We start from the raw sequence: 25,011 nt of genomic DNA on the forward strand, positions 1-25,011 counted from the left end.
GTTCACTTGGAGACTTATGCAAACATGACAGCCCTCCTCGAATCAATCAAATATGCTGAACACAAGTGGAAAATCTGTGGCGAACTCAAAATCATTGCTGTACTCTTAGGAATGCAACTAGGGTACACCAAGTACTGTTGCTTTTATGTATGTGGGACAGTAGGGATAGGAAAGCAAATTACATTCAAGCTGACTGGCCTGCAAGAAATCTTGACTCTAGCGAGAAAAATGTCATTGCCGAGCCTCTCATGGACCCAAAAGATGTTCTTCTTCTACCCCTTCATATAAAGCTTGGTCTGATGAAAAATGTTGTCAAAGGTATGAACCAGGAAGGACAGGCCTTTAAGTACATAAGAGACACATTTCCTAGATTGAGTGATGCAGGGGTTAAGGAAGGTATTTTTGTTGGGCCACAAATTTGAAAACTTGTAAAGGATCCTGCATTTGACCGAGTTTTGGAGGGGAAAGAAAAGGAAGCTTGGGAAGCCTTAAAGGGAATTATACATGGATTCTTAGGCAACAAAAGAGATAACTACACTCAGTTGGTGACAGTACTTCTGGAAAAATACCATCAACAAGGATGCAATATGTCCCTTAAAATCCATTTTCTACACTTCCACCTAGACTTTTTCCCTCCTAGTTGTGGAGCTGTCAGTGATGAACACAGAAAGATTCCATCAGGATATTTCTGTAATGGAACAAAGATATCAGGGCCATTGGAATGAAACTATGCTTGCGGATTACTGCTGGTCTGTATGTAGGAATGCTCCGGAACTTACTTACAAGAGACAAGCCAAAAGAAAACGATCTCATGAAGCCACCACATGATTCTCTTGACACCAAACCACCTGCCAGGTATTCATCCATCAATGTAGAACTCTTAGAATATAACAGACATTATAGAAATTTAAAATGCACTTTCAATGAAATCGTTTTCTCTTAATACGTTAAAATAAAATATTTCCACCTATTGTATATCACAGAAATTAGAGCTAATAAAGATTTTTTTGTCATATTTGTTTTTCTCACCCCAAAATTAGTAAGATTTGACTAATGAAGTTAAGGAAACATTCCAAAAATTTTTTTTAGTTGGCCAGTGTTATTTTTCCTGTGAGCCAATAGTTATTTTGAGCATACTGATGGGAAAGACGTGGAGCAGTGGAACGGTGGAGCAGAGCGTAACCTTCGGCTCTACAGGTTGCATCCTCTGGCAGGGATCACTTAATGTAATATATCTTACGGTCTTCAAAAATGACCTACGTTCGTATTCAACATGTGCCATGCACAAACTTGTGTGTTTGCATTCAGTGTGCGACTGTCAAAACCAAAAAATGGTGGGCGGGGTCAAATGTGGGCAGAGTTGATCCACACCCCAAACTGCACACTGCAGTCAGGGATACTTGTCTCAGACTGGTACGGGGCCACTACACATGGCCTCAGCAGGTGGGGAAGACAGCACAACTTACACATGCTCCCACCCACCCAGGACATCTATCCAAAACTATGAATCTGATGAACACCTGAAAGAAACAGGATCTGAGAGATATTATAAGCCAATTGATTGCGGAACCCTTGACCTAGCTTGACCACCATGTATGTACACCCCTCACATTTTGGTAAATATTTGAGTATATCTTTTCATGTGACAAAACTGAAGAAATGACACTTTGCTACAATGTAAATTAGTTGGTGTACAGCTTGTATATCAGTTTAAATTTGCTGTCCCCTCAAAATAACTCAGCACACAGCCAATGTCTAAACCGCTGGCAACAAAGGTGAGTACACCCCTAAGTTAAAATGTCCAAATTGGGCCCAATTAGCCATTTCCCCTCTCCAGTGTCATGTGACTTGTTCGTGTTACAAGGGTCTCAGGTGTGAATGGGGGAGCCGGTGTGTTAAATTTGGTGTCATCGCTCTCACAATCCCTCATACTGGTCACTGGAAGTTCAACATGGCACCTCATGGCAAAGAAAAAAAAAAAAATTGTTGCTCTACATTATGACGGCCTAGGCTATAAGAAAATTGCCAAGACCCTGAAACTGAGCTGCAGCACGGTGGCCAAGACCATACAGCAGTTTGACCGGACAGGTTCCACTCAGAACAGGCCTTGCCTTGGTCGACCAAAGAAGTTCGAGTGCACGTGCTCAGCATCATATCCAAAGGTTGTCTTTGGGAAATAGATGTATGAGTGCTGCCAGCATTGCTGCAAAGGTTGAAGGGGTGGGGGGTCAGCCTGTCAGTGCTCAGACCATACGTCGCACACTGCATCAAATTGGTCTGCATGGCTGTTGTCCCAGAAGGAAACCTCTTCTAAAGATGATCCACAAGAAAGCCCGCAAACAGTTTGTTGAAGACAAGCAGACTAAGGACATGGATTACTGGAACAATGTCCTGTGGTCTGATGAGACCGAGAAACTTATTTGGTTCAGATGGTGTCAAGAGTGTTTGGCGGCAACCAGCTCAGGGGTACAAAGACAAGTGTGTCTTGCCTACTGTCAAGCATGGTGGTGGGAGTGTCATGGTCAGGGGCTGCATGAGTGCTGCCGGCACTGGGGAGCTACAGTTCATTGAGAACCATGAATACCAACATGTACTGTGACATACTGAAGCAGAGCATGATCCCATCCCTTCGGAGACTGGGCCGCAGGGCAGTATTCCAACATGATAACAACCACAAACACACCTCCAAGATGACCACTGCCTTGCTTAAGAAGCTGAGGGTAAAGGTGATTTCACTTAGGGGCGTACTCACTATTGTTCCCAGCGGTTAAAAAAAAATGTATGGCTGTGTGTTGTGTTCTTTTGAGGTGACAGCAAATGTACACTGTTATACAAGCTGTACACACACTATGTTATATTGCAGCAAAGTGTCATTTCTTCAGTGTTGTCACATGATCAGATATAATAAAATGTTTACAAAAATGTGAGGGGTGTACTCACTTGTGAGACACTGTACACTCAACTGTAAACAAATATGCACTAACCATAATTATGCACAAGTATTCTTTTTTTTTTTTTATGTTTGTACATGCATGGTGGTAAAGTCAAAGTTTCGAATGAAATGCTCTGTTGTTCTGACCGTCTGAAGATAATGTTGTAGAACTGCAGGCACACCGGAGAAGTGGGTGGGAGCTCATTGGTCAGAGTCACAGTAATCTGGACTTTCTCCCCCATTCTGGTCTCACTGTACAGCACAGTCTCCTACAAAGAAAAACAATTATTCAAAATACAATAAATGACATACCTGGTAACATTTATTGATGTAAAAGTCTACAGAGCAGCTAGGTGCCAATCAGCCTTTAACATTGTTCAGTGTTTCCCAACCAGTGGTACTTGGTCTATCCACATGGTTTATGTGAAAAGGTCTATAGGAGTAACCAAAAAAAGGATGGGACCAAGTGTTTTAGACAACCTGTAAAACCTATTACACATGCAAGTAATAGTAAATGTCACCACATAAGCCAGAAGAGGAAGTGTCCTCCATTGAACTGTACCGAATTGTGCAGTCTGTGAGGCAGAAAGAGGATGGCTCCATCAAAGGTGCGAGCTTTGCCTAGCGTCTCCTCGTGCTGAAACAGGAGGGCAGAACGCAGGCGGCGTGACTCCATGACCGGCTTGAAGTCCACGTGGTACTGGTACAGCACCCACTGAGGGCGGGACAGAATCTTGAAAAAGTTGGCTTTCAGATCAATAGGGGAGCCAGAGATACCTGGGGGGGAAATGGTATGTTGTTGTCACTGATTTTATCATCTTTACTAATGGAGTTTGCTCTTCAAGATGTAGTCCAAACACAGCTCTTTTTCAATACCAAACCAACATGCAGAGTCCTTCTACACATACCCAGTAAAAGCAATGCTAGTGGAACATAACGTGATGTGGATTTTGCGAATGAACACATTTACATAATATGGGTTATGAACATATGGGTTAATGGGATCTAAGCAGTGAGTAAATCCTATATGAATAAACATTTGCATATTTACAAATATGTATTTCAGCCCCGGACTCAAATTAAATACACATTTCTAGAGACCCTACAGAACGTAGCAAAACAGCAACAACAAAACCCACAAGATTCTAAAAAATGTTTTATTGCAAATGTCATCCACAGCTAGAAAAAAATAATAATAATGATTGTGCCTTCCTGGTCCAATTGCCTGCTCACCATCAATGGAAGTGGTATTAGTTTTTACAGATTCTCTTGCCAACTGGCCTTTTTGCATAACAATGGCTGCTTCTAATAATCCCTCAATACAAGTGTCCTCAAACATAATTGCAGGTTATTGTGATTTGCTTAAACCAGAAAATTTAGATTGTCTGTTTATACCAGTGAAAAGCAGAAATGCTCATATTTGCACTGTGTGAATATATAAGTGATATAATATCACATGTTAATACCAATTTTAATGGACATATACATACACATACATGTAAGTAAATATGCCAGCAGTGAAATGTCTCTTTAATCCCACAAAAGTCCTCTTACATTTGGGAACATACAGCCTTAATCAAACAATGACAGTTAGACTTTCTCCCTCGCAGATAGCAAAAACATACTAGCCAAAGCAGGATAAATAAAACTAGGGAATTATAGAACAACCATCAAACTTTTTCAGCAATGTCAAAATCACACTCATAGGTCTGCAGCCAATCTGCTAACTTATGCCTCTGTCCCAACCTGGCCACAACACACATGACAAATAAATGGGAACTTTCTTGACTGACAGCAGTACCCATTTTACTAATGCAATTGCATGTGATCTACAATAACAGAAACTATGTTTAAATGCAGATAAAATTAAGTTCAGTAAAGTGTAGCTATTTAAGTGACTCACATTTCTTGCTAACGAGCAAACTTAATGACACCTGTACTAGCTAGCTTTCACTGTAATTAGGATCTTCACTAGACACTAGTTTAATAGTGTTGACATTCCTACCTTCTTTATCCATAGTAATATAGTAGTAATATCCATAGCAATATTTCTTTATCCATAGTACCAAAACAACACTGTAAAAAAAATAATTGGGGTGCCGAAAAAACATAGTTAAAAAACAGATTTATGTTGTAAAACTACATAGCATAAAATTACATTATTCATTTGTAGAAATACGGATATTTACTGTACTTCAAATAAAGTATATTGATGCAATTTCACAGCAAGGATACATTTTCTCCCCCAAATTCTCCCTTTTGGTGCTGTCATCAATAGCTTGTTCTTCAAGTTTTATGCACTTATACATCAACTATTTGTATTTTGATGACTCATGCCTTACCAACTTCTACAAGACTCAATGTTGGCAGAAATATGCAAGAGTCAGAGCTTCCAAAGAATGTCATACAAAGCAGCAAATCACACCAAATAGAATTGTCTTCTATTCTATGGTTGGGACACAACCATAATCCCCAAAAAATATTCCATAGGGTAACACAAAGCTCTTTCACATTCATATCAATTACAACAAACAAACATTAACAAAATGAACTGCCACAAAGCATGCTGGGATATCAATAATAAAACAGAAATACTCAGTTTTTATACAGGTTTTTTTTTGTAACTGCGAATCAGTCTGTGGAAAAAACGATAATTCTTATGTTTCCCAGTTATTTAACAGGACAAATGTTAAATGAAGGTTTGAATGTGTAATTTAAAACATATTTTTACTGTAATTCTGAAATACAGAGAATTACATGTACAATTTAAAGTAAATTACCGTAAAATACAATTTCTTTTTTACAGTGTAAGGAGTCAATTTTAGTGAATAAACTATATCAAAAGGCAATTTTTCCATTTAGGTCTACAAGATGTGACAGGGCTTAACATTAACACTCAGGCCCCCGAAAATTAATTTCTGCCCAATGTCATCAAAACCAGTTCCAACTTCACATTTCATGGCTAACTGAGGTATGACATAATTTGACTTATAAATTATGCAAAAACACTATATCCAGCCCAAAAATGTAAGATTTTGGAACACTATTATTGTGTTGATTGCAAAAGTCAAAGACTGCAACTTGGTGAGTCTTTATCCCATGTTTCTCCATTACTGACCCATTTATTTACATGCTTGGTTTTTGCCAAAGTTTAAACTGCTGGCAAAGATTAGCCAAATTCAAGCTAACAAGTGACAGAAATATATTCCTTTGAATAAGTCTGCAGTGTGTTTAGGGCAGTTTGTAAAACTAAGCAGTCAACAATGTCAACGTGCTCTGGATTTCTACAAACCAGTCTTGGAGTCCTTCACGTGTTCCATGGCCTGCCTGGTGTTGATTCCTTCATCATGAAAGTCACGTCGTCTTCCACCTCTTTCTCCAATTTTCACTTGTTGAAATCCTGCAGATATCTGAATGACAGCTATAAAATATAAAATAAAAAAGGTGAGCTTGGTCATAATTCTATTGTTGTTCACTGCCAGCAGCATGACACTGGTTGCCACTGCTGTCTTGACTCGGAAGATACACAAGTCTGTCTGTCCTAGTCAGCCCTTAGATGGCATACTAGATGCTGCTGTACTTGCAGCACCAGCAAAAGGCACTGTGAAAGCATCCCCCTATCAACGGAGCATTCTTTCAGTTAGCACGTTTAAACAGGTATACAGACTCAGGTCACTAAAGAGCCCATGGTACTTATAGGAGTTATGAGGTAACTGCAGCGTCCAAGATGCATTTCCAATCAGGCACTCATCATAATCATCCCCAGCTTCTAATCATCTATTTTACCAAAAACATTAAATAGTTGCTATATACTTATGCAAATTTAGTCAGGTAAATAGTTTTTTCCAGTTCCTAACATATTACATTAACCAGATGCTGGATGAGGCAAAGCACCTTCTGAGGACACAACACCTGGCACACTTCTAGTTCTTCCTCGGCCAACAAGCTCAACCTCAGAGGGCGAAACTTCTCGAGGTGCCTCCTGGGAAGGGGTCTGCAGAAAAGATCATTATCAGAGACATAATAGCTATTATTGCTTATACAGTTCTTTTTAAAACAACTGTTTTATGAATTAACTCAAGCCATAATAAGGACAAAAATACCAGTATAAGTGCACTGGAGCAGTGGTTTTCAAACAATTTTTTTCACCAACCCACACTTTCAAAATGACAAACCATCGCGACCCAAATGACATGTTTTCAAATATACCGTTTTCCTATCATTATTAATTATTTGTAGGAGTATTAACAGAACACATTGTCATCAGCTTTCTCAATATTGACCGTCACAGACCTGTGTATTATAAAAACATGATATTATAAAAACAAAATAATTATGAAAACATGTTTGCCGACCCAATTTTAATCACCCACGACCCACAGACTTTGAAAAACACTGCACCAGAGAACAAACGGAATATTGAATTGCCAATATATTGGTGGTGATAAGGCCAAACACTGGTGTTCTACCAGCCCAGATTATTTTGTTTCCACTGACACGGGCCAGTCGGACACTAAGCCATGGCTGAGTAGCCCGGCTCTCACTTGGGGCCAAGCCCCGGACTTTAGGACTTAGTGCAGGGTTTGCTGATTGGTGCGTTACTTGGTGTGAAAACGCGGCATGTTGTTCTATACGACTGGCAAATACAAATAAAATAAAGCAATAGTACAGGGCAGCAAAGACTCAGAATGGAAAGAGTTCGAATGACCAAACATGGTACGATACCACTGACTCAATAGAAAAACGGAGCGCTGAGACCGAGACGTAGCTTGCAGAAACTATAACAACCCTAAATTACCTCAGAATTCTCCCAAATCCTTCTATTAAAGGAAGATAGTTTTGACAAAATACTTATTCAACTAAATAAATACATTGGATTACAGTTTCAGTGTTACGAGTTTAGGTGGAGGAGGAGTCGGTTGGAAGAAATAAACTGAGAATGGCATTATTGTTTATTTTATTTTACTACCAGAAAGAATATTGCCTTTTATTATTTGAAACCAGAAAACTAAATTGCGTTGATAGATAACTCCTCCCTCCCCACCCAAGGCCCTCCTTAAGTCCTTGGTACCAAATGTATAGTGGAAACAAAAGTCTGGAACCAACATTAGCATAAATCACTGGTGTGACCCTGGTGCCGGTGTTAAAAAACCAGCGGAAACATGGCAATAGTGAACCCCCTATTGTTGAAACTGCTGCACCACAATCATACAGCCACTAGGGGTTCTTTACTCTAGGTGTGAAAATCATCAGCAAGCAAGAAGCTAGCTCAATTTGTACACCCCTGCACTAAGTTAACATTGCTGTATTGAGAAATTGATTTGTTTCCAGTGTTCTAGGGCTGAACGATTTGGATAAAAATTTTGATCGCAATTCCTTTGACAAATACTGCAATTAGGGATATGATTTGCTATTTTCTAACATGGGTGTAAACAGCGTAGATAATCTCACTTAGAAAAGTTTAGTGTTTTCTATTTTACACTTCTTAATAATTTGAAGATGTAACCTGTGTTGGCGTTTGCTATGTTTGTGCCGTTGTCATAGTTGGATAGGCAGAATTTCTCAAACCTAAAAGGTATATTTTCTCCCATATTGGATGCACCGACATTGAAGCAAATACATTTAACAACCAGAATATGTGGGACAATATCTTGGTGCCACTCGTCATCTTGAAGCAGATGTCTATGCTAGCAGTTCCAATGTTAACTCAAATGTTGAAAAACCAAGAATTTAAACAAAATATTAGTGCAGGTATAAGTAATCCACAAAAACACCTACAGCACCCACAAGAAATACATAAAAATGTACAAAGCGTGCCCATTGCTTCATGTGAAGCGCTTCACAAATTTTTTTGGAGCAGAAAATCACATATCTATAATATTCAATAACGCTACCCACTGCTGCTAGTTCACACGTATGTATATTACCGCCATACTTTCCATATCTAAATGTCCAATAATACTACTCAGTTTGCTGCTAGTTTACTGCTGCTATGTATATTGTTGCATTATTTTATTATTTTCTGTCTTGCTATTTTATTGCGTATATACGCTTAACTCTCCCTATGTAGTTGTCGGGTGCCATGTCACAAGAATTTCATTGTGCAGGATGACGCTGTGTTGTTTGGTGCATTTGATAAATAAGCCTCGAAACGTAAGTTGCCGATTTGGATATTGCAATTTTGATTATAATTTGATTAATCATGCAGCCCTACAGTGTACTAATTACATGCTTGGCGTGCAGGAAAGAAAGCTGGCAGCTAGCTATGTGCAATGATATAGCAAATATTGGCTAGAATAATAAACCAACATCTTTCGATGTTATTTTATCCAGCTGGCTTAGTTAGTGCTACTAGGATCAGAGCTAGCCAAATAGCCAGGTTGCTGATTATTTATAGCCAGGTTACTGAAGCCCACCATTAATGCAACAAGGAATGCGGTTGACAATCTGAAAAGATGACTGACGTAATATGAAAAAGGGTTTTATAAAATGGTGTTGCCGCCAAAAATCACAATAGTTGACCAAAAAGCTGCACATATGTTCAAATTTGTACTTACTCAGTCATACATTTAAATTAAAAGGTTATAAGAGGAAGTTTTACCTTTTACCTTTCAGTCCAATGGCTGCAAAGAAACCACTATTGAAGGACACCAATAAAAGATTTGTTTGTGCCAAGTAGGGATGTGGTGATTAACCTCTTTCACTATTAACCACGATTTAAAACATAACGGTTTTGTAACCATAAAGGTTCAGCTACACCGAGTGTTTCTGTTCTCACTCTCAAAATAGGGACATTATGGTACATTATTTGTCTATGAACAATGGTTGCACAGTGAGGAAAATAAAACTAAAATTGCCAGCGCAACCTGCAGATGGAATGAAAATGAAGATACACCAGCTTAAAATGCTTAAAATGCTGTACACTGTCACAAGAGCAACATTGTGTTAGAGGGATACCTAAATTAGCAAAACAATTGCAGAGGGACCAACCATTGGTGCTCTGTATCCACCGAAAAACATTATGTCATCATTGTGGGAGCATTTTGGATACTAAAGAATTATCATGGGGTTGTTCAAGACAACGGAAATCCTATATGCAAAACTTGCAGAAGAAAAGGTACAGTGAAATGCACCTCAAATTTGATGCAACATCCCTTGAGATCAGCATCCATCTTTACATGCCCAAGTAAAGGTAGCCTAATACAAGTAACAAGTGAGTTAAAAATAGCTTCTTTAGTGGCTTGTTACTTAACACTAGAACCGCCAGGCATTTTTTACCCCCTATAACCGCCAGAGCCAAACTCTGTTTGGTGTCATTAGCATACGAATCGTCCCCATTATCATGGCCATTCTCCTCCACAGCATCACCAGCCAGAACATCAGTTCATCCACTAGGTCATCATCTATCTATGGTAAATAGAAGTTAAAAAAATTATAATTTACAGAATTTGCTTTACATGGTTAATTAATTTGAAAAATACAAGAATGTGTTTGTATTCAAGGTCTCATCAAACAAAAAACAAAACAAAAAGAATACATAGAAAAGGACAAGGTCCGGAATTAATAGGCTGTGAACAGCGTATATTTGCAAGTCTCTCCCGGGGGTTGTAGTGGGGCTATCAAGTTGATTTTAACGCCAATGCATAGCTCTAGTCTCCTAGATTTTTGGCATATCATTTTCCTCTATAGGTAACATGAATAAGTTATCAAAAAACCGAGAGGAGTTATTAGAAAAGAGGTCCGAAATGAGTAGGCTGTATGTGCGATTTAGTTTCTTTTTCGGTACATAAATAATGTAGATTAACATTTTCGATTTACATTTGATGAATTAACCTACACAATAAGCTGAATATCCTATTGAAAAATGGTAACGTGTGATAAGTAACCTATATCATGGGATTATGTTTTAATAATAGCATAATTAAGTTCTCATTCATCTGGGAGTATCGCAAATTCATCCACAGACGTCATGCATTCAGTGAGGGGTGATTAGCGCCTGGGTACCATTTGGATACCAACGCTAAGTGTTGCGGGCTGTTGGCGGATTAAGTTGAAAAACAGGGAAAAAAACAGTTGATGTGTCTCTATATAGTTCTGTTCAGTTTAGAATTCCAACAAAATGAACTACGTAATATACGCTAATTTAGGAAAATTCATGGAAGGAGGAGGGTGTAGCTTTCAAAATGGCAGCTTTATTGCCGGACCACGTAAGTGGCATTATTGCAATGGTTTCTGGCAGGGAAAAGTTCATCTTCAGTCTCGCTAGCAATTGCTCAAGTCTTATGATTATTCCTAAGAAGTTAGTAAATACCAGTAAGCCTATTACTGGCTAATAAGCTGTTCAAACGGCCAGTGGCAAAAGCTAACAATTCATAGACGCCATTTGTGGTGGAGGTAAACTTAAGAAACTTTAGTCAGTTGAACATAATGCTCAATAATTTTTTTTAAACAGCAACGGTTAAAAACAAAAGCTATCAAAGAAATGTTGTACAATTAAACCTATAATTAAAGAATGCTCATATGATTTTATACATCCCTAGTGTTGCAAAATAATGCATACTCGTGATACCGTGATTATTACTCAGACTATAATCATACCATCAAAATCTAAAAACTTTATAAACGTTGCCTAGTGCCAAGAAACACGATAAATAGAAATTAGACCCTTGGAGTCCAAATTTGAGATTTTTGGTTCCAACTCATGTCTGTGAGACAGTGTGGGTGAACAGATGTTCTCCGCATGTGTGGTGCCCACCGTGAAGCATGGAGGAGGTATGGTGTGGAGATTCTTTGCTGGTGACACTGTCAGCAATTTATTTACAGTTCAAGGCACACTCAACAAGCATGGCTACCACAGCATTCTGCAGCGATACGCGACCCCACCTGTTTTGCACGTAATGGGACTGTTATTGTTTTGTTTTTAACAGTCCCATGACCCAAAATACACATCCTGAACATGTAAGGAGGATTTGACCAAAAAGGGTTGATTGGGTTCTGCATCAAATGACCTGGCTTCCACAATCACTTGACCACAACCCATTTGAGATGGTTTGGCATGAGCTGAACCGCTGAGTAAAAGAAACGCAGCCACCAAGTGCTCAGCATATTTGAGAACTCCTTCAAGGCTGTTGGAATTAGTTCCAGGTGACTACTGGTTGAAAATGCCAAGTGCGCAGAGCTGTCCATAAGGCAAAGGTACTGTAAGAGTAACAAATTAAAAGTAATATTTTATTGTTTTTTTACAATAGGCAAAAAACATTTAGGCCACATTATTTCATATTAAAGCATTATAAACAATAAAGTGAAATTAAGCCTTTATTACAGATTTTGTCTTTGCTTTATTATTTCTTAAATACAGTTTAATAAAAAAAATGCTGTTAGACAACCCAGTAACAGGTGCAGGAGAGCCAGGACCATGTGCGTGAAGAGCTATTCAAGGACATTAATAAACCTTCACAATATTACTTAATAGCTGATTCAAGTTTAACATTTTCCAGCAGGAGCGCTCTAATTTCAGAATCCTAATTCCGATGGTTTTACGCTTAATATTGTTATAGACATTTCTTGAACTGATGTATTCTTATTGATTAATCTATGGAGTCCCCATGTTTAGATAAGAAAAGGATTGTTGGTTGGGCTGTGGTAAAGGAAGTATGAGGTGGCGAGGTTAACGTAAATCTTCAGCAGTATGTGGGTAGATGCAGACCAAGTGATTTTAGGACAGGATAGAGGAAAATACACAACAGTAAACATTATGGCAGGAAGGATAAGGTGGGGGGACAGCCATCCCTTTGGGTAAAACCTATGTGGCACAAGACAGATGGGCAGCATCTTACCACACCCCTTTTTCCCCTATAATTACTGATGATTGTCATGTATTAAGTTACGAGACTCCTCAGATGATTATCCTGTAAGTGTTTGACGCGTCTCTCTATTTGCAAATAAACTATTCATTGTGCCAAGAGAATTGTCTCCGTACTTAATCCTTTAAATGTTTGATCAATGGAATTGCTATCACAATCTCTGCTGTCCAATCACATATTTTACAACTGGTTAGTGCATTATCGGCGGGAACTTCTATTCAGCCCCTAAATATGACGGAGCGAAATCCCCATTTTCCTGAGGCAATTTTAGAGCACGGTCAGGTCTTACTTTTGCATATTTAATGTGCAAACGAGGTAAATAATTTGAGGTAAGGAAAATATACAATTGCTCATTACAATGTTTTACTACGTGTCACTAGATAGATTCAATAGTTTTTTGTTATGTCCATATTTGGTGCTGAATGACTACCAGTTTGACGTTAGCTAAATTATCTAGTTGGCCTGCTCTAGTAGTAGCTACCCACTTACACTGACTCTGAATGAATATGTGGCCATTTCTCTATATATAACGATGTAAATAAACAAAAATAATTTGTGCACACCATTGGGTCGATTACAAAGCCAAGTTTGTTACTAGTTTGAGCAAGTAAATACACTAAACATAGCCAATTAAATACTGTAGCCACAAGCTAAATACAGAGCCAGAATGGGAGATAATTCACTCGGTTTCAGTGCTGGCTTGCTAGTAAATCATCCTTCTAACGTTCTGCATATATAATTTATGAGGTGTGTATCATGTGATTTTGTAAATGTGATGTAAATATTGTTGTAGAAAAAGCATGTCGGATTATACATAACTAGCTGCCATCAATGTAAAATATAACTACAAAACAGGTGCTGTCATCAGTATGAAGTGGTTTTCCATCCAGGCCATTATACACTCACCTAAAGGATTATTAGGAACACCATACTAATACTGTGTTTGACCCCCTTTCGCCTTTGCATTCTTTAGAAATGTTGGCCCATATTGACAGAATAGCATCTAGCAGTTGATGGAGATTTGTGGGATGCACATCCAGGGCACGAAGCTCCCGTTGCACCACATCCCAAATATGCGCTATTGGGTTGAGATCTGGTGACTGTGAACATTGTCATGTTCAAGAAACCAATTTGAAATGATTCGAGCTTTGTGACATGGTGCATTATCCTGCTGGAAGTAGCCATCAGAGGATGGGTACATGGTGGTCGTAAAGGGATGGACATGGTCAGAAACAATGCTCAGGTAGGCCGTGGCATTTAAACGATGCCCAATTGGCACTAAGGGGCCTAAAGTGTGCCAAGAAAACATCCCCCACACCATTACACCACCACCACCAGCCTGCACAGTAGTAACAAGGCATGATGGATCCATGTTCTCATTCTGTTTACACCAAATTCTGACCCTACCATCTGAATGTCTCAACAGAAATCGAGACTCATCAGACCAGGCAACATTCTTCCAGTCTTCAACTGTCCAATTTTGGTGAGCTTGTGCAAATTGTAGCCTCTTTTTCCTATTTGTAGTGGAGATGAGTGGTACCCGGTGGGGTCTTCTGCTGTTGCAGCCCATCCGCCTCAAGGTTGTGCGTGTTGTGGCTTCACAAATGCTTTGCTGCATACCTCGGTTGTAACGAGTGGTTATTTCAGTCAAAGTTGCTTTTCTATCAGCTTGAATCAGTCGGCCCATTCTCCTCTGACCTCTAGTATCAACAAGTGTTCCTAATAATCCTTTAGGTGAGTGTATTTCTACTACAGTATGGCACTGGTACTGTACTTAGTTTATAATAATGTCATTGTTTTTGTCCACTACTATCACTTTTCCTGATGCTTGTATCCTTAGACACAGAAAATGTGAAAGGGTTTTCAGTAAGTCCTTTGTTTTATGGTATGTGTTATGGATTTATGAAACTAAATTGTATTGTTATATTTTGTATATGCAGGTAAAGATGGATGGAGATGAAGGTGTTGTGGCTTGCTTATTAGTGTATGCAGAGGAAGAGGTCACCGACATCCAACTGATGGCTGCCCACCCGTCTTCCTCCACTCCCTAGGTCTGCCAGCTACCCAGCATCTCTCCCTGGCCTCCCATTGCCCCTCCAAAATCAACTGCACCCTCGCCTCGTCTTCCTCAACTCCTTCTGGTCTTTTCTTTTAGCTCCCCATTGGCCCTGCTTCCTACTGCCGGCCTACGGCCATCGGCACTGTCACAACTACTTCATACGCAGTTAGTTTTAAGAACAGCAGCTCTTGCTTGTTCCTCACACTTGTATGTTCTCCTTTACTTATCACATACACCCTGCATGGCAACCTGTCAGCATATTGGATTCATAGGAAAGTTGGGAAATAAAATACATTTCCTTGAATATAACTATATATGATACATTATTTAAAAGCAGTCACAAATGTATTCCACAAACATTATTTTAATAATATTTTAACTTGTTTATATCTTTCCTAATTATGGTAGATTAAAGGTTATTTGTAAGAGATTTTGGTAAAGGTAAGTTGTAATATAATATTTAGATAAGAAGGTACTGGGCAGCAAACATTCCATAGAATTAAAAAAACAAAAAAACACTGGCCACTTAAATGGCTGAAACTTGTTAACAGTAACAGGTATTTCGATTCAGATTTCAGATGTTCAAACCTTACAAAACAAGGAAGATTCAATATAATCTAAGTTTTTATCTATCTTCATTAGAAGGTTGTTTAAATTGCAGTTGTTTGGGAAAAGAATAATTGATTTTGTCTGAAATATATATTTCGTAGGTATTATTTCTTAACAGATTACCAGTTCATTGATTGGGTTCCTATAGTGTTTCATATGATTTGAAAGGGCTGTTTCTAAGTTTTCTTTAGATGTGTCATGTTTTCAAATAGGGTGTTGCCACACCAAATTATACTCATTAGTAAAACAGTGCATCTTGATCAATAAAGAAATGGAACATGCAGCTCAGGCTGGAAAGGATTTGTCATGGTCATATTTACCGCAACTGTATTTCCCTAAGCATGCTGTTAGTTCTAAGTTTCGTTGAGATTGTTATTCCCAACAGCAGTTTAACGGGCAAAGTCTATCTTGCAATAATGTTTGCAATTCTCTCATTCTTATAGAAATATGTTCTACCATGGAATTCCATTAGGCTGAGACATATATGTAACTGTTGGTTGATCATGAAAGGGGAGAGTGAAAAACATTCTGCACTGCTTGTAGGTCTCCTCTCACTTTTTACAATCTGAACCTAATGCAAGACAATAAATTAAGTGTGACTACCATATTCTGTAGGTTTTAAAACATGAAGGACATTTGGCCTATGGCAAGGGAATAGAACATTTAGAATGTTGCCAATCTTGTCGATCACTGCAAGCTTATGTGCTGGTGGCCCTGGGATGTGCAAGTCGAGGTCAAATATAGTAACGCACAGTTTTTTTTACATTGTATTGTTTTCGCCATCAACGATTACTCTCTAAGCCTACTTATAGACAATTATCATCATTACTACCTGGTAAACAACCGGAAATGGAATTCCATTTGGCCCATACACTAATTTGATGGTCAATCACGAGGGAGGGTAAAAAAAACATCTTGTTATATTTTGCACTACTTTATGCTCCTCACTCTTTCTACAGTAGACAGTTCTCTTGCATTAGGTTCATATTCTAACCACCATCTAATTAATCACTGTTTAGGAAATCGCCATGTTGTCACCATCAACAATGGGTGTCAATCGTCAATAAATTATGGCATTGTGTATCACCCAACCTAGCTTCATCCCATAAAATAGCCATTCATTTAAGCTAATAATTTTGACAAATAAATTGGACACTGGGCCTTTGGTCCAAGAGGTAATTTGAACCAGTTGAATTTCTGACATCTTAAATACATCTAGAATTTAACTTACAATGGAGAATTCCAGCAGTAAATATCACAGGCCTAGGATGAACTCCAGGCACTAGTTAGTAGACATAAGCTAGTTGCTTATGCAGACTCACCACTCCAGGTGGCCCAGTCTCCTGACCACGAGCTCGGCCCCTTGATCGTGCTCTTGCACGTCCCGTCATTTTCAGCTTCAAAAATCTGAAAAGAAGGCAGTTATGGTAATTAGTGTCCTAATGAAATAGAAATTAGGTTGCAGACTTGTATGCTAGCTATACAAAGTTGGGCACATCAATGTACTCTCTCAAAGCAGGTTTTATTTAGGTACAAATTAACTTACAAAATTAACTTACACTAATTCTTACCAGCAATGAGGGCCTGAAACTTAAGTCTTATGATTTGCATTTATTATATGTGAGACAAAGAGTTTGGAGGTTACAGACCAGTCATAACGCAGACAATAGTGTCTGTGGGACTTAAACCAGTTTACAGTACATTAGTAATATGATATATTCCCTAGCAATTGAAGTTTGAACTGCAAGACAAAGGAGATTTTCGTGTATATGTCTTGCGCTGGGATTGAATCGTTCTATGCTCCAGGCCCCGCGCAATGTCCCCCCTTTTTGTGTGATGTAAATCACTACTTGCATACACTTCACTGCCTCCCGGAGTACCAATATCGAAATGCACCCGCATTTGGCGGGTGTCAATTTTTGTCAGTCAGTAATGTATCGAGACAACCTAAACTGTCGGCAGTTGATACCATTAGCTGATCCTTTGAAACAAATAATTTAAAACACAAAACGGTAGTTAGGCAACCCCGTATAAATTGATTTAAATGTACAACGCACAAGCTGTCGAGGTGCCCCCTACGTATTCACCCTCACAGAGGAATTGCCAAAAACGTTGCATGGCAGGCACGTGTTACCTCAAACCCAAGCTAGTTAAGCCAGGTAGCTAGCGAAATGCACATGACAAGTAATAGCTCCCTAGCCATTTTAAATAACTCAATGCACAAATAACACTTATTTTCTATGTTAACGAACATGACTTCTGCCCATGGCATGGTGTCTAAAAACGCATTGATAACTTAGTTTACAGCTGGACCTAGCCAACCTTAACTTAAACGCGTAATGTTACAAACTCCACTTCTGACATCATATCATGTAGCTAGCAAAATTAAAAGTTTCCATGTCCCATACAATAATTTCCTAAAGTAAAATCTAGAGACATCCTTGGAAATGAATCAAAAGTTCGATATGCTATACTTACAAACTCAACCTAATCAAAGAACTGCGATTAGATTTTTTTTCTTGCTTGAACTGAGTATTTGTAGGTCTTCTCACTTTAAGTATTGTTACGCCAGTTCAGCATTTTAGAATAAAATAAACAACAGTTAAACTGCAAATACTTAATTTACATACTTAGTTAGGGGCTATATTTCACAGACTGGATCGAATGTGATTATTTCCAAGGTAAAATGGACACAGAAATTCGATTTGAAAAGCGAATGAGATCTATTTTTGGAAAGGTAATCAGCGGAGTAATCTTTGTGACCATGAACGCGTTCATTAAACCTCTTGCAAACACCTACAACCGACTGCAACCTTACAAGTATCCGCCAGATGGTGGTAAAGACGTAAAAGAAGCTAGCCACAATATGAGTTGGCCACAGTAGTGTATTCCTAGACCTAGTAGTTTCACCTTGTTTCGCTTTCAAAATAGAGGTCCCGAGTTAAAGTAATGGATAAAAAAAAAAGACATTACATATTTCAACTGTGTAAGGCTTCACTAAACCGAAGGATTCAATCATGAAAAAGACATACTGGAACCAAAAACTCAGCAAATTCCTTATCTGTTTAGAGAAGCCAGATATGTTGGGGGAATCCTGTTTTGGTTGAGCCATTTTTCTGGAATACCCCCAAGGAGCTTGATTGTTATTTTTAAAAAGAGGTCAGGCATTTATTTAAAATATTATCCTATATTGGTTCAAATATGCTTCTGTTTTTCAATTCCATCTGGAAAAAATTGTGTTTCAATAAATACTGATTTAATCCTGATTTCTGCAATTTGTAATTTGTAGGTATTTTAATTTAGGTTAAACACTCTACAGAGCAATAAAAAAATCCAAGTTTTTCCAAGATTTTTAAATATCTGTACTTGGAGCTAATACATTGACATTTGTGTCACTGAGTAAGCTGATAAATCTTTTCATAGGTGCTCAATCTTCATCTTAGGCCATACAGTTCAGTATGGTATGTATGTTGTATTCTTATTCTGTATCTGTCGAAATTTGCCAGGTTCTTCCAGGACATGCCAAAAAAATTTTAACACCTGAGGTGTCTTTCCAGTTGTGTATGCATAAATAAATGCAAACTAGCTTTTTTGTATCAAACATAACTTGCAAAATTTGTTGAAAGACTACTTTTTTACATGCACTTAGGTTTCAGATCATGTATTGAGCACTCACTCATTGTAACTGAAGGCCAGACAATTCTTTTAAGAGGGCAAAACATGAGTTGCAATTTCATCGCTGACCCTCTGCCTACCTTCTCCCATTTTTCATCTTTTAGAAAATAAGATTGCACCTTAAAGGGCTTTTTGAGAAAGATGTCCACAAGACTTCTGAGATCTAAGAGTGATTATACATTCAGACCTGAGGGACCAGTCTGTGAAAAATCACCCTAGTCACTGTTTACCTGCCTGAGAAACAGAGAGAAAGGAGAGAGAAAGAGTGAGCATCTGAGTCATCATCATGAATGCTTATGTCCTGCAATTGCATAGTGCATGTTTATGTTATTAACTCTGTAGTGTGTTTCTGCCAATACACTACAATTAATGTGTAAATGTTTATGACTGGCAAATTAAATGCAAATGAGAGGTAAATGAAGTGGGATGTCATAAATCTTCTCCCTGAAGCAACATTCCCTTCTCTTGCAGACGACAATTAGGCTGCTAATTTGTGTTTATTTACTTTGAGTAACAAAGAGGATTATTACTGTAATTAGTTTATACTGTGATCCCTGCAACAACAAAAATAGTTGTTGGGTCTTCGCCAGAACTTCAAAAAGTTGGTCCCCTGGACATCTGTAGAACATATTTTAGCATACATAGCATTTTTAACATATTTTGTTGGTATCGCATCCATGTTTTGTTGGTATCACATCCATGTTTTGTTGGTATCACATCCATATTTTGTAGGTATCACATCTATGTTTTGTTGGTATCACATCCATGTTTTGTTGGTATCACATCCATATTTTGTAGATATCACATCCATGTTTTGTAGGTATCACATCTATGCTGGTATCACACCTGTGACCTAGGAGGAATCCTATATTTATAGGAGTATTAAACTGGGTAATAAAGATTTTCCTCAAATTCTGTTTTAATATTCGGTGTAGCTGGGCTATAAACCTGCCATAAGACAGACAATAATACTTCAATGAGAAGCTGGAATGTATTCAAATAAGTAGCTCTGAATCATAAAACAACGGTGTGGCTTCTGAAAATATTTGTATCTATCATAGCCCCTTTCAAGCCAATGGACACATGCTGTAAAGGCATTCTTTTAAAGGAAAAAGTTTCCTTCGAATACTACCCCTTTGCTTAAAAACAAAGGCCAAAGTCAAAAAAATGAATAAAAATGAAAGGGAAGAGAAGAAAAGTGAGACAGAGAGCATGCTGCAAACAGAGCAGTGGAAGGCTGAGAAAGCTACCCCTTGCCAGGGACGTTGATGAATATGCTTCAGGATTCAAGCTGGACTAGCAGCCCCCAGTAGTATGGATCCCACGTTCATGGTAATTAACGACTGGGAGACATCCAGTCCCAAAGCAAATGAGTAGGCTTCCTCCTCCAAGAAAAACACAGTACATGATTTAGAGTGCACATTTTATTTTGGCTTAAAATGAATCATTGTTATCGTCATTTTGGATATTTCTGACTCAAAATTATGTGTATTTGTGACCTAAACATGATGGTCAGCACGACTTTTACACAACTCACTGTCCTATTTCAACAGAAAGCTGGAATAGCAGTAGAGCTTAGAGTCTTACACTTGACTAAAATTTGAGAATAAGTGAATATTCTGCATAATTACTGAGATACTGTGACATGATGTCAGTAAGCTGTTTAGGAAGATTAGATTAGGAGTGCATCATTTTTTTTATTCTTATGGGAAACAAAAACTCAAAATTCCATGTTCCGTATCTACAGCCCTTAAGCCAATGCTAACCCAACCTTAATGTTAAAACCTAGCCTTCATGCCTAACCCTTAACAGTAATGCCTAAATGAGAAATTAACCCAAATTCTAAGACATCACTAGAAATATATTTTTTACATATTTTCAATGTCCTTCGCTCAGTGGGTCATGTCATGGAGATTGTGAAGGATAAGCAAAAGACAATTGTTTACCTGACCTCAAAGCCTGACCCATGCACCTCTGGTATTCTAAACACATGGATAAATCGAATAATACCATAAAGTACTTTCTACATTAAATGTACCAAAAGGCACTATAACTAGCATTACCTAAATGTCTTAAATCCTTCCTTATTTCACTTCTAGCGGAGTCAACATGTACAAGAGTGCTGAAAAAAGTATTGTTTCCCGTAAACACCCCATGAAAGGGGTTTTTGCTAGATTGAAAGGTTTTTACATTTAATATCCACTGAAATTTTATATTATCTCCATAAAATGCAGCCTTGACCAAAAATAACCTAAAGAGCAAAAAGATCAAATTCCCATGATAATGACTGATGGACATTCCAGATTGTCAACATATTGACCCAGGGAAAGACATGGGAAGGGACATCATACCATTGCAACCTATTAAACAGGCATGGGAGGACAACCATGACCTCCCATATCCCTCAAACCCCACGTGGAATACAAAGAAGTAACTAACCAAACGACAAATGGTACTTACACCAACATCATACCACCAGAAATAACCCATCTATAATGCCAAAACAAACACAGCTAAAACTGAAACTGTCATTCTTTATAAGACACAGTCCAAAAACTCTCCAATACAGGCTTAGGGCCTGCAATGGCAGAATGTAACAGTTCAGCCGTTACATCTCGAAGATTCAATTACTGACTGTATCTATGATTCTCTAACTTCATTGATTTCTTTCTTGTTTGATTTCTTTGTACAATGAACTCCACAAAATCACAAATGTTCACACCATCATCATGTCTGCTTCATTAAACCTCTGAGAAAAATGTCTAATATCCCCTGGTTTTAAATGTATCCACCAAGTCCCTTAGCTCCATCTACTTTTTCCACAATATCCTCTGCCTGTCTTTGGGATACCTGGTGAACAACAATCAGATTCTGATAGGGCAGTCCATGGACTAAGTCCAGTTACTACACTTAGTAACTACATGGATCTTCTGAATCTTCATCAACCCACTTCTCCATGCAACACACCTACACCAATCAGCCATAACATTATGACTACCTGCCTAATATTGTGTATGTCTCCCTTTCGCCGCCAAAATAGCCCTGACCCATCGAGGCATGGAAGCTGTGCTGTGGTATCTGGTGCGAAGACGTTAGTAACAGATCCTTAAAGTCCTGTAAGTTACGAGGTGGGACCTCCATGGATCTGACCCGTTTGTCCAGCACATCCTACAGATGTTCGGTTGGATTGAGATCTGGGGAAATGAGGCAAAGTCAACACCTCAAAGTCATTCCTGAACCATTTTTGCTTCGTGGCAGAGCACATTATCCTGCTAAAAGAGGCCAATGCCATCAGGGAATACTGTTGCCATGAAAGGGTGCACGTGGTCTGCAACAATTCTTAGGTTGGTGGTGCGTGTCAAAGTGACATCCACATGAATGGCAGTTCCCAAGGTTTCCCAGCAGAACATTGCCCAAAGCATCACACTGCCTCCGCCAGCTTGCCTTCATCCCATAGTGCATCCTGGTGCCATGTGTTCTCCAGATAAGCGATGCACACACACCTGGCCCTCTACGTGATGTAAAAGGAAACCTGATTCATCAGACCAGGCCACCTTATTCCACTGCTCCGTGGTCCAGTTCTGATGCTCACGTGCCTATTATTGGTGCTTTCGACAGTGAACAGGGGTCAGCATGGGCACCCTGACTGGTCTGCGGCAACGCAGCCCCATACGCAACAAACTGCGATGCACTGGGGGTTCTGACACCTTTCTATCAGTACCAGCATTAAACTTTTCAACAATTTGAGCTACAGTAGCTTGTCTGTTGGATTGGACCAAACGGTCCAGCCTTCGCTCCCCACATGCATCAATGAGCCTTGGCCACCCATGACCCTGTCGCCGGTTCACTGCTTTTCCTTCCTTGGACCACTTTTGATAGGTACTGACCACTGCAGACCGGGACACCCCACAGGGGCTGCAGTTTTGAAGATGCTCTGACCCAGTCATCCAGCCATCACAATTTGGCGCTTGTCAAAGTGGCGGAGACCCACTGACAGGTGCCATGATAATGAGAATATCAATGTAATTCACTTCACCTGTCAGTGGTCATTATGTTATGGCTGATCGGTGTATAACATGGCTATAAGTTTAGAATTTGACCACACAGACACAGATGGGGCACACAAGCTCTAACAGCGTACATAACATATCCCGGCTTTACACAGGTAGGGAGTCTCCCAAATAAACATTTTATTCACAAACTGCACTACAATCATGAATGCTAACCCATAAAGCTACTATCTATGAATCATGGACTGTCTTTATTTTAGAGTTTAATGAAAGATTTTGGAGTTTAATGAAAGAGTTTAATGTAAGTAAATTAATAATGATAAAGATCTCTGCTTTTGTGCAAATCAATGGAAAACCAGGGTAACACTCTCTGCAGAATTAATAAGCAATCAGCACACACTTACACATAATAATCATAACCATCCTTTCAAAATGGTCCTGGAAGTGAAGTGAAAAATAGAAAAGAAATAGTGCTTAACAGGTGTTATTCACAAACTTCTGCCATGGCCTTTTTTAAAAGTCTCTTTTGTATTCTCTTCTCTTGTTGAAATAAAAAGTCTGTATTTTCAACACTTTCCATGAATTGGATAAGTTGCAGTCTTTTCTTGGCAAATGGTGTTTCCTCTTGCTTTGACAAAAATCAGCCTAGAGGATTAACTTACTTCATTACTAAACAACTTGTTAAGGAGATTTTATATATTGGTAGACCCTCAGTTAAATGAAGGGAATAGTTGTTGTATAATCAGATATCTGTCATCTGTCATTGGGGAGGTGAAATGTTGACATCTTCCAGCCTGTCTTGCTGAAAAGTGCCTGAATGATTTCACATTTCAAACAACAGGAGCTAAATGCTGTGGTAAATGTTCTGCTTCTGGCTTGGCTCCACATTCATAAACATAAGGAGGCCGTAGAAGGAGGGGGCTCATGCTGACCAGCGTTGTGTCCTACAGAGGCTGTGCTCCTCGCAGCGAGTCTCAGAGAGGATGCCATGTGATCTTCGAAAAGTCAACAAAGGGCTGGGCCACAGCTGGGCTTCAGGGGAACAGAGAGCAGATGCGTAGCAACACCCTCCTGCTGGGCTCTGGGAAAGGGTTGGTGGATTCACATGGCCAGGCTGTCTTGGTGTATAGCATATGATTATTACTAATTTCTTATGGAGATGTCTCAACTTGCTAGATTCTCACTTTTGAACACTGTACGTTCTTTATCAACAAGGTTATTTTTTTTGTTGTAATATTGTAATATTGTTTTTGTTGAAGTTATCATTATATTTGGAAGAAATCCTATTTTTGTCATTTCAAATATCCATCTCTAACTGAGAATTTCCTCCTACACCAAAACACACACAAATGATCAAATCTTCCCTCCTCGGGAGTCAACCAAGCCATCACAATGGGAGTGCCACTGATTTCATTTCCACAAAAGATTAAGTTGCCATCCGCACAACGGAAACTGTCTGGGGGTTTGAAGTTGAGATTTCAGTTGTTATGCCTCTCTTTGTCCAAAGTATGGGCTTGAACAAAGGTGCACTGAAGCATCTTGCAGCAAGAATCTAATAAGCAAGGGGGGTTGGGAAAGAAAGGCAGGGGGAAGTGAGCATCAAAGGCGGACAGGCACAGCATGACAGGCATGGGTCTGAACTCCCAACCTAAGACACACAGCATGCTCTTCAGCAATCCCCCCTTTAGATGATTCCTGGGCAGTAATTAAAATCATCATTCCCACTGCCTCAGTATCTCATTAGCTACAGGACCCTATGCTTTCATCCCCATTTGTCCCAAAACATCACAACTGCTGCACATTAACAAAGGGAAGTTGTACCAAACTACTAAAACAAACTGCTGGTTGTGACATCTCTCAGCC

At 39.0% G+C, this 25,011-nt stretch overlaps 1 protein-coding gene across 1 annotated transcript in view; it reads right to left on the bottom strand.

Annotated features, from left to right (window-relative positions):
- piwil1 (piwi-like RNA-mediated gene silencing 1) overlaps positions 1 to 18,044 on the bottom strand; it is a 31,103-nt gene extending 13,059 nt beyond the window's left edge. Inside the window, exons 1-6 of the mRNA XM_010895053.4 lie at positions 17,942 to 18,044; positions 16,786 to 16,870; positions 6,827 to 6,926; positions 6,225 to 6,353; positions 3,495 to 3,709; positions 3,080 to 3,201 (exon numbers count right to left, since the gene is read on the bottom strand). Of these exons, the coding sequence (XP_010893355.2) occupies positions 3,080 to 3,201; positions 3,495 to 3,709; positions 6,225 to 6,353; positions 6,827 to 6,926; positions 16,786 to 16,854 (635 nt within the window). The 5' untranslated portion in view covers positions 16,855 to 16,870; positions 17,942 to 18,044. The remainder of the gene's footprint in view (positions 1 to 3,079; positions 3,202 to 3,494; positions 3,710 to 6,224; positions 6,354 to 6,826; positions 6,927 to 16,785; positions 16,871 to 17,941) is intronic.
- Between the last annotated feature and the right edge of the window lie 6,967 nt (positions 18,045 to 25,011).

This window comes from Esox lucius, chromosome 13 (genome assembly GCF_011004845.1).
Source record: "Esox lucius isolate fEsoLuc1 chromosome 13, fEsoLuc1.pri, whole genome shotgun sequence".
In the NCBI taxonomy this organism is placed as follows: domain Eukaryota; kingdom Metazoa; phylum Chordata; class Actinopteri; order Esociformes; family Esocidae; genus Esox; species Esox lucius.